This window comes from Propithecus coquereli, unplaced genomic scaffold (assembly GCF_000956105.1).
Source record: "Propithecus coquereli isolate 6110/MARCELLA unplaced genomic scaffold, Pcoq_1.0 Scaffold33, whole genome shotgun sequence".
Lineage (NCBI taxonomy): Eukaryota > Metazoa > Chordata > Mammalia > Primates > Indriidae > Propithecus > Propithecus coquereli.
In genome coordinates this window covers 3,040,161-3,050,602 of record NW_012148952.1, presented here as the reverse complement: position 1 = coordinate 3,050,602, position 10,442 = coordinate 3,040,161, and the positions used below count along the sequence as shown (strand labels likewise).

At 37.1% G+C, this 10,442-nt stretch overlaps 1 protein-coding gene across 1 annotated transcript; it reads left to right on the top strand.

Moving 5' to 3' along the window:
- The first annotated feature begins 1,604 nt into the window (after positions 1–1,604).
- On the top strand, positions 1,605–10,188 carry LOC105815351 (histamine N-methyltransferase-like). The gene is made up of 2 exons (XM_012650501.1): positions 1,605–1,698; positions 9,516–10,188. Exons 1-2 carry the CDS (start codon positions 1,605–1,607, stop codon positions 9,869–9,871), a joined length of 450 nt encoding a protein of 149 aa, XP_012505955.1. The 3' UTR covers positions 9,872–10,188.
- The last annotated feature ends 254 nt before the right edge of the window (positions 10,189–10,442 follow it).

The window sequence follows — 10,442 nt, the reverse complement described above, 5'->3', positions numbered from 1 at the left end:
AGGAGATGTGCATATTTTGGAAATACCACTTGATTAACAAGAAAACACTCTTTTATTCCTATAGTCCACAACCATAGTTACCCCAAAGGAATAAATTTACAAGAAATCACAGGAAGAAATGACTGCACATTGACATATCCAGGCAATCCTACCTCTCTCTTCCTTTAGCTGACAACATCTTTTGACTATCAGGGAGTACTTCACGTTGCCTAGCAAGGATGTTTCTCTAGTAGACTTGCTTTCCTTCTCACTTCCTCAAGTAACTATTTCACAGTTCCCCTCTCTTGTTACTCCTCCTGCAATGTCTCCCTGACCACTCATTTTGAACAGATGACCTCACTTTATACTGTATTGAGAAAATAGAAACCGTCAGATGGAAACTCATCCTTCACCTTCTTTCTTTCTTACAGTAACTCTGTTTCCCTCTACATCACTCTTCTAGTCCTCTCTTTCTCTCTCTTTGTCTACTCCACGTTTTTCTGTGCAGTGTCTCTGCCTATTCATTGCCCCTTACAGTTATAACACTCTCATGACATTTTTTCAACTTAATATTCACTGTCAACCTGGAAAATCTCACTGTCTCATAGAGAAAAATTTGAGTATCTGTGATGGCCCAATTCCTCATTTTTAGCCAGGTCATGTCGCAGATGGTTAGCCATCTTATGGATAACCTGTTCTTGGCTACCTATCTATGGTCCCTGTGATAGACAATGTAAAGTGTGACTCCTGAAGTACCATGGACCATGTGTAGGGCTATATTATGTCATTCATTCATGTGCAAGAGGCATAGTTTAAATTGTTTTGCCTTTATGCAATGAATTCTGTTACAGACATGCTACCCTGAATATTGAATTCTTATCCAAAAGACATGAAGATGAGATATAAGAAGTGTCTGTTGGGTGGAGTTCAGGGATGCAAGACATTAGGGAAAATTTCCCACTACCAATGCAGAATTCCACGCTCTATGTGTTGGGTGGAAAGGCCTGCACTTCACCAGGGAAGTGGTCCAAAATTATTAAAAATGAGTGGGCTGGTCCCTGACACCCTGTGACCAAGTATGGAACTTCATGCTTTATCCAGTACGATTTCCTAGAGAATCTCTCAACATCAGGGCCTGTCACATTTTTCTGTAGTTTTAAAAAAGCGTCTGTGAGCATATGGAGAAGCTAGTGCAGAGGGCTTAATTTTAAAGCAACGTTCCATGAAATGGGGTCTGTTTTTATGGTGCCGGAACCATTTTCTCCCAGAACGACTGCAATTCACAAATTATAGAATAGGCATAGGATCAATGTCCCCATGTGGAATGGTGACTAAGTGTCTGCAGCTATAAATGTCTATGTTATGGAAGCCAGAAAGAGTAAATTTAAAACCATTTGACTCTAGTTGAGCAAATACTATAGTTTTCCCTTTTCCCAAATATTTCTCACGTTATTTTTCTATCTCTCCATATAATACATATAAAAATCAGTTTTTAAATTTTTTAAGGGTTTTATTGGGTAAAAATACACTCAGCTGGAAAATCAAACTTTCTAGTGAGTATCTAGTCCAAGCAATAAAACTTCAATGTAGAGAAGCATCTCATTTCTCTTTTTCCGCCTTTCCAGATGCTGTATTATGTAAAAGACATCCCAGCTACCTTGAAATTCTTCCATAGTCTCTTAGGTGCCAATGCTAAGATTCTTATTACTGTTGTGTCAGGTAAGTTATTTTAATTCAGCCCAAGTTTTAAAATAGCAATAGTGCATGTATGCATGGATTCATGTGTTTAAAGGAAGCTGCTATACTTTGTCTTCATTATGAAATTCTTGCCTTTGCTTCTAATCATAGTCAATTAATTTTCATAGTGTTAGGAAAGTCACTCACAACAGCTTTCAATTTTGGAGGTGTAGTGGAATTAAACATCTATTTACTTCTTTCTCTTGGAAAAATATGTCTTTGTCTTCTATATATGAGTTCTTTTCATATAACTTGGAGCAAGTTCAACTGATAAAAGTTTTTAAATTAGACTAAAAATAGCAAATATTTATATTTACCTACTTTATGTCCCTAGAGTGTCTCTTTTCCCTCTGTGATGTTTATTAATAAGTAAATAAAGGTTTCAATATTTCAGATGTCATCATATTTGATTAATCTACATTCCTAGAGCCATTATCAACTTTGTTCATTGTAGGTTTTCTCAAATGCCCATCAAAAATAGTTCACTTGGATTTTTTTATGGTATTGTTTTATTTTCCAAAGGAGGCATTTGATTATGTCATGTTGCTTCCAGGAATATAGTAAGTACCACATAGAGAACATAAGTAAACGTTGTTAGAAAATGAAACATTGACATTGTTGAGGTCAGCAAGTATTCTTTCATTCAGCAATCTTTATGGATTGGCCACCAGTGCTAGGTGGGTTGATTCTAGATATACAATAGTCTCTATCATCCCAAGTTTATACCAGACCACGATCTCAAAAGCCATATATCACAAAATTGGTATGTTTTTAAATAGAAAGAATAGCTTTAAAGATGGCAAACATAGTTGATGCTGTAATCCTGTGTTTGGCTACAAAGAGCTTTTGTGCATACCTTTTCCCCATGGGAACATTTTGATACACTATTTTTATTTCCAGTAAGTTAATAATACTAATTTATGCAGGAGAGGTCTGGCATCCCTTTTAGAAGGGCTTATGGAAACTAGACTCTTCCTACTAACCTCTCTTTAAATTAGGACACTTGGGTAAAGCAGTGGGCTACATTAGGATTACAAAGTGAACTTAGTTATCAACATTGTAGGCAGTTTGTTCTTAATGACCTGCATCAATAGAAAAGTACTGCAGACAGAAACAGCAATTCATCCAGAAGTCATATGTGTGTGATTTTAGAATATATTTCGTCTCAATAGCAGATCCACTCTCTTATTTATATTTGGTTTATTCTAAAATATTTTCAGAAGTTAAATATTTGGGTGGCAGAAGGCAGCTTTCTGTGAAAATTTATCTAACAATAGAAAAAGAGTAAGGTTTAGAAAGTGTCATCCATAGTCCACATGCGACTGAGAAATGACTAGGTGCTCCTACTGATACAGCCTTCTACTGGCTATATCAGGAATGAGTTAATATAATCCATGGTTTATTGACATCAAGAAACGTGAAAACCAAACTAGACCCAGTGAAATGTATGATAACACCTGGAGCAAGAGCACTGAGGTACTTGTAGCTGTGCGAACTTGATCTCTGCATCTCAGTTTATTCAAGGGCTATTTCTGGATAATCATATGTCCACTATATTGCATCTATTCATATATGTGGCTTATAAATATCTATATATACATTCACGGGGAAAAATTAAAAGAAAGAGAGTAAAGTTTATTCAATGTATTCGATGGTGGAAATATTTTATTCACTTCCTCAATAAGCAGTTCACAATTTTTCATTACTGTTTACAACATAGGAAACAGCTGTTCCAAAGAGGAAAACATTGTTAATAGATACTATTCCTAGACATAAGAATGCAACAAATGACAATCGTCTATTTATTAGAAGGACCCTGATAACCTCCTTCCTTTACCATACGTACTTCTTAGAAGAGGTTTGCACAGCTATAGAAGAAATACCACATCCATTTACTTTTAAAAGAAGAACCACTTAGCAAAAGGAGAAAATAGATTTAGTTATTTTATTGTGAATTTTTCACTTCTCTCTCTCCTAAGGCTAAAAAAAATCAGTTTTGCCTGTATTGATGAGACGTGTTACATAAATCAATTAAATATAAGTTAAAAATTTTGAAAATAAAACATCTTTCCCAATATAGTTTATTTTGCAATTAAAGATTTCACCTGAAAAGAGAAATAGAATTATCAAATAATGTTGATCACTATCATCAACTTAGTGTAACTGGAATGTCTCCAGGTTCCCCAGTCTTAAGGGCTCACACTTAATTCTTAAAAATCCAGAGTAAATGACTGGAGCTCTCATTCCAAGTAACTTGGGTAGTTCATCCCCTTCCCATCTCTCCTTTGCTTCTGAGGACTTCTGGGCGCCACGCTTACATGCTTCTGATGGGTGCTCGCCACTGTTGGCTCCAGATTTCTGCTCCCAGTTCAATTTTGATCTCTTCTCTCCAAATCTGGCATGCGTTGCAGCTGCCTTTTCTCATCCGGTTTGGTGTGGCCCCAAGCACAAACATAGCTCTACCTCCTTCATTCTCCGAAGCACCATTCTTTGCTTCTGGGAGATGTTAGGACCTGTAGGGAGGAAGAAGAGCAAAGAACAGAATTCAGCATCAAAGTTCCACGGCCACTCTCTTTCCCACCTTTCTCCTGCTCCATTTGGCCCACCTCCCTTGGAGCTACTCTCAGAACTTCTCTCTGACCTCAGCGCCAGGATGCCGACTCCTCACTTCCCTGTCCCCGCTGCTTCTAGAGCAGTTAAGGTCTCTTTTGCTTTACCCCTGTCACCAGTAAACAAACCTGTGTACCCGTGAACACGTCTTAACACATTTCCCTGAGATAAATTCTGTTGCCCTCTCAGTGTATGAAAGTGACTGTAGTTTTTTTCCTTTAAAGAAAAATCAATAATTGCTTTGTTGTATTACTATACCCAATAAAAATATGTGGGTCAGCTTTTAGAAAAATAGATCAAGCCTAGGTTCCAAAGTTGGAAATAAATTTAATCACAAGAAATTTCCAATAGGAGTTTTTAATATCAATATTATGTGATTGTGTATAGGAATGATCCACACTATTATTAACACTAGTCATTGTCATTTGAGAATATAGTTACAAATCCATACCTACTAGACTAGTCTGTGGATAGAAACAGCTTGAGAAACTCATCTGAGGTGTCCGTTTACACCCCACCTCACCCATGGGTAGGAACCAGTGCTTAAATTGCCTGATTAGCCCAAACTATAAGTTCTGAAACCCCATCCTCCATCTACTTGACAGATTCAAACATGTCTTACATTTGAATATTGCCCTAAAATTTGGAACACCTCCACCGAAATGGTTCACACGAGGCTTTATTTTTATTAAGATTCTTGTGGCCACTTGTCAAATGGAATTTGCATCATAATTATCTAAAAGTAAAGACATTTCTGTGTGTATTTCCTGTGTTCTGGGATAATATTGTCATCCATTGCTGCTCTGCAATGCAGACAACTGAGCACTCATTATAGGCAGATTCAGAATGGCCCAAAAATATTCCCTAAATTAAATTTCTAAGAGCACTCATCCAACCAAGATCTCATCTAGGTAGATCAGTGGTGTGTCTGGGTCAACATCTTGCTCTAAATGGTCATCTTAGCCATGCCACATAGCTCAGGTCTTACCTGCCAACCTCAGTCAATTACCAACCTCATATGGAATTAATGAGTTCTTTCTCTGAATAGACTGAATTACTCAGTTATTTGAGCACCATATGAACCCTTTTGTTTGAAATTTATTAGATTTTAAGAGAATGAAATATGGAGTCAGTTTCTAGACTTAATTGTGCAGAGCACCTAGTTTGGCCAAGGCGCCATGCATGCTCAGCCATGTTCAAACCACAGCCTATACTCTCGATTCCATGTTTGCTGCATTGGACAGTCCATGTGTGGCTCTGGTGATTGCAGCTTATTGAGCTCTACTCCCAGTCCCTGGTAGGCTCTGGAGTTTCCAAAGGTGACTTTTTTTTTCTGTCTTTGAAAAGTTCCTAATGGGGGGGGAGGGCGGAAGGATTCAGACATGCAAACATTTTCAGCAATGTGCTAATTTCCTATCAGAGGTATATAGGGAGTTTCAGAAGAGATCCTTTAGAACAGGGTCTCTGCCTCTCACCTCTATTTCCAGATCTTTGCAAAGATCTTGACACATAGACAATACTCAGTAAATGTGTTTTAATTGAACTGAATAATTGTTTATTATCTCTGCTTCCTGACATCAGAACCAGAATTAGCTCTGGATATCCATCCAAAAAAAGAATATATTTCAGCTAAAACTGACCTGAAGATAGACATGAAATCAGAGAACATAGAAAGTTTTGGAGATTTGAAGATAGGTTTAGTAAACAGAAACAAAAGGCTCAATAAAGAGTATACATATACATACACACAAACACACACACATACACACATGCACACTGTACATGGAAATAACCAGACAAAAGCAATGAGGAGAAACAAGTAAAACTAACTAGGAAAAGAAAAAGAAATTGAAATTAGAATTAAATAATGACATTTGCTGGTCAGCCTATTAGAATACAAGTTGCTTGAGTTAAAACAATATATCCTCTGTGTTCCTAAGTATCCACGACAGAACTAGCTCAGCTCCGTAAATGTTCATTTAGTGTTAACTAACCGAAATTCCTCCTTATGAAGATGAAAGAAATTTGATTTGGGGATGAAAAAGAAGAGAAATAAGAACAAAGAATTGATTTTTTTAAAAAATGAGGATTATTCCACAATAAAATGATGTCAGTGGCATGTTTTTCTGCTAACGTTGTAACCCGACATTAGTTGGGAGAGCTGGTATTTAAAAGGCAACCTGTCTGGTTACGGGAGATGAGCCAGCACTGTAGTTTACTGTTTGTCCTCTCTTTACCTGACTAAGGAAGGAAGCAAATCATGGTGTGTTATTTTTCATACAGTGGGAAAAAAAGAACCTGGTTTATGTCATATTGAAAACAAAAGTAACACCATATGTTGTGCCTACCGAGAGCCATTATGATAATGCATCAGTCCAGGAGTGTGTAATTGCTCAGCTCAGAAATGGCAGCAAGTCACAGCACTGACACCAGCAAAATTTCTGCAATTAGTGTTTGGTTCTTTTTTCTCTGCCAGGTTAAAAATAATAATGATGATGATAACAAAACCTCTCTTCAGCCACTAAAATGCTTATTTTCTTATACAGTCTTGTTTGAAAGCTGACTCATATTTGGGAAGACTATCTGCTGTCTTTGAAATGAAAGATTCTTTAATACATACTCACAACCCTCACATTTTTTATTAAACTGAGATTTTATTATATTTTTTTTGCTTCATTCCAATTCTACCTTCTCCTAGAGCACAGCCTGCAGTTATTGCTTCCTCTTTTGAAATATTAGTAGACCGTCAATTATCCTAGGCTATTTATTATTTACTATTTCCTGTCTTGCATAATCTCTTGTGTTGAGTTAAATCTGAGAACTTTAGCTTAACCTATGGCTGAGAGCCAAGAGTCTTCGAACATTCTATAATTATATATAGAACTGTGTGTATATGTATTGTTTGTGTATTTCTCTGGAGAGCCAATTGCTTTCATTACATCAGAAAGGCAATTTGGGGACCACAGAAAACTCAGGGCATTGAAATCTTCACTTTTAATCCTGGAAACATATAGAAAATATAGGTTCTCCCTTATATTGCTTTGGCCAAGTCCAGTTTAATTTCCTATCACTTCAGCAATGTTTACTATGTGCCAGTCAGGGCTCTAAGTGCGGTTGCTTTATTAACTCAGTTAATTCTTGAGTAATTCTATGAATATATTGTCATCCCTGTTTTACAGATGACAAAACTGAAACACAGGTTCATAAAGCTAATAAGAGGGAAAGTCAGGCTTCATACTCAGGCAGTATACTCGGGCTTTAGACAACCATGCTCTCAATTGCTGCCCTGCACTGACTGTATAGAACAAACATGTATCAGAAGGTCCATACATAGAAGCTCATTATTATTATTACATAGATTTCTCAATAGCAAGTATGCTTTTTCAGTCTCAAGATCACAACCAATGGAAGTACACTAGGCTACAAATTCATTTATTTTATAAGTACTAATTACACATCTGCCCCATGCTTACCATTGTGCAATGATTCACTTAAATCATCTATCTCATTTCATATTTGCAGTTGCATTCAAGGTAAGTATGGTAATACTCATTTTACAGATGAGGAAACTGAGGTTCTGAGAGACTACATAGCAAGCCTCATCTCATTTATAAAGTGTCAGAAGAAGAGTTCAGCCCATATTGCTCTCCCTCACATACTAGTGCATCTCTTAGCTTCTCTAATGAGCTGGATTTCCAATTAAATACTACAGACATTGCTAAAATGTCTTCTAAACTTGGGGGCAAAATTTGTAGAAATCAACCTAGTTATTGGCAGTGCAAGGTAGCATCTTGTAAGTGGTATATAGGCATGAGAACCTATCCCATCTTTGGTTTGAGTAAATCATAATTTATTTACCCTCCTCTTTCTTTCCATTTCCATTTTTATTTATAGATCCTCTCCAGTTTATTGTGTTCAAGACTCTACAGAGCAAATTATGACCATTTGTAAAAAGCACATGTGCAGAAATAAACAAAAATAAAACTAATGTGCCATTTAAAAACAGAAAGAATTGCAAATAACTACCTCCCTCATATCACCACCTAAATCTTCAAAAGTATTTCAAATTTACAATCCCAAACCCAGAGGCCTTGTGATACATTTAAAGTTGTCTTCATTCTTCTCATGTCCAATAATGGCAATTCTGTCTTTTCAGGTGCTCAGGCAAAAATTGTTAGGGTCTTCACTGACTCTTTTCCCTTGCCCACATCCTACATCCAAATTCTTGGCCAGCCCCATGGGATCTAGGAGCATAAATGTATAAAAACTTTCAACCACTTGTCTTCACCGCCCAGCTCACTGGGTATCCCACTCATATCCCAGGTGATTGCAGGAGCCTTCACGCTTTTCTCCCCACGTCTGCCCTCATGCCTCATCATCTAATTTCACCCTGTATGACCAGGGTGATTTTATTAAAATGCAAATCAAATCACCCTAATGTTGTGCTATCCAATATGGAAGCTGCATTTGGGGATGGAAGTTGGAATTGAAATTAATCAAAATGAAATGAAAGTAAAAATTCACTTCCTCAATCACACTAGCCACATTGCAGGTGCTCCTTAGCCACAAGTGGTGAATGGCTGCCATACTGGACAATGCAGATTTAGAACACATCCATTGGTCCATCAAGTTCTATTAGAAGCACTACAGGGGTTTCCCATCGTGTCCCCCATGATCTGGTACCTCGTCCACTCCCACCCATCCAACCTCATCTCCTTGCCCTCTGCCCCTCGCTCACTCATCTCCAATCTCACTAGCTTCCTGGCCAGTTCTTAAGTGTGCCAACCTTGTTCCTGCTTCAGGCCCTTTGCAAGTGCTCCTCTCTCTCCCTGGAGTCATCTTCCCTCTGATATCCACATGGTGCTCTGCGAAGTCACTGCTCAAATGTCACATTGCTAGAGAGATTCTCTGTGTCCACCATAGCTAAAACAACAGCCCATTCAACATTTTAACCCTCCTTATCCCTTACTCAGATTAATTTTTCATTTAGCAATTATCACCATCTGATATATGATATCTTTACCTATTTATTTAATTTTCTCTCCCCCACCTCCTTGAATTGTGAGCTCCACAAAGGGAAAGAATATTATTTTGTTTACTGCTTCATTGCAAGCATCTAGCGTACTGCCTGGCAGAAGACAAATGAAAGAAAGAATACATGAAAGTATGAACTTTCTTCTATTGCACAGGAACCAGTGGCTGGGACAAGCTGTGGAAAAAGTACAGATCCCGCTTCCCCCAGAATGACCTCTGCCAATATGTCACATCGTCCGACCTCACTCAGATGCTTGACAACCTGGGGTTGAAGTATAAGTGTCATGACCTTCTGTCCGTCATGGACATATCTGACTGCTTTATTGATGGTAATGAAAATGGAGACCTGCTTTGGGACTTTTTGACTGAAACCTGCAACTTTAACTCAACAGCACCACCTGATCTCAAAGCAGAAATTCTGAAAGATCTACAAGAGCCTGAATTTAGTATTAAGAAAGAGGGGAAGGTTCTTTTTAATAATACTCTGAGTTTCATAGTGGTGGAGGCATAACTATCAATCATTTAAGACTGTCTTCAAAAATTAAATTTTGAACAATGTTGATTATTCATTTCCATGTTAAAATTACAGAACATCTCAATGCAGGTAAAGCATTGTTTCTTATATAGGAAATCTAGAAAATTCCAAAACATTCTAGACTTACATGTAGAATCATATGAGAATATGGGATATTGCTAGTCTTATGTTGTCCCTCCTTCAAGTAGAGAGACCGCATATAGGCTGAACACCACATAAGCTGGAAAAATGAGGAAACTGAATTTCACTGACTTAATGACAATAAAATCCTTTACATTTGCTGATTGTCTGGAATTTTCTAGGATACTAAAAATATATGCTATGGATTCTTTAAATATTAGTGAAGTACATACTTATTGATACTTTGAACAATAAAAAAAAGTTTATTGATTTTTCTCCTTTTGTGAAGAAGTATTTGTACTTGTACATTCTTCTATTGTATTTTCCATCTTATTTTTATTATTAATAGACATCTTTAGAATTTTATAAAATTAATTATATGTCATGTGTTGTTATTTCTTTCCATTTTGTTTTCTCTTGCAATTTT

Bases quoted from the DNA above. Each gene is read 5' to 3' on its own strand.
- LOC105815351 (XM_012650501.1), top strand. From the start codon at position 1,605: ATGCTGTATTATGTAAAAGACATCCCAGCTACCTTGAAATTCTTCCAT. The intron at 1,699-9,515 runs GTAAGTTATTTT...TCTATTGCACAG, and splicing joins TCTTATTACTGTTGTGTCAG to GAACCAGTGGCTGGGACAAG.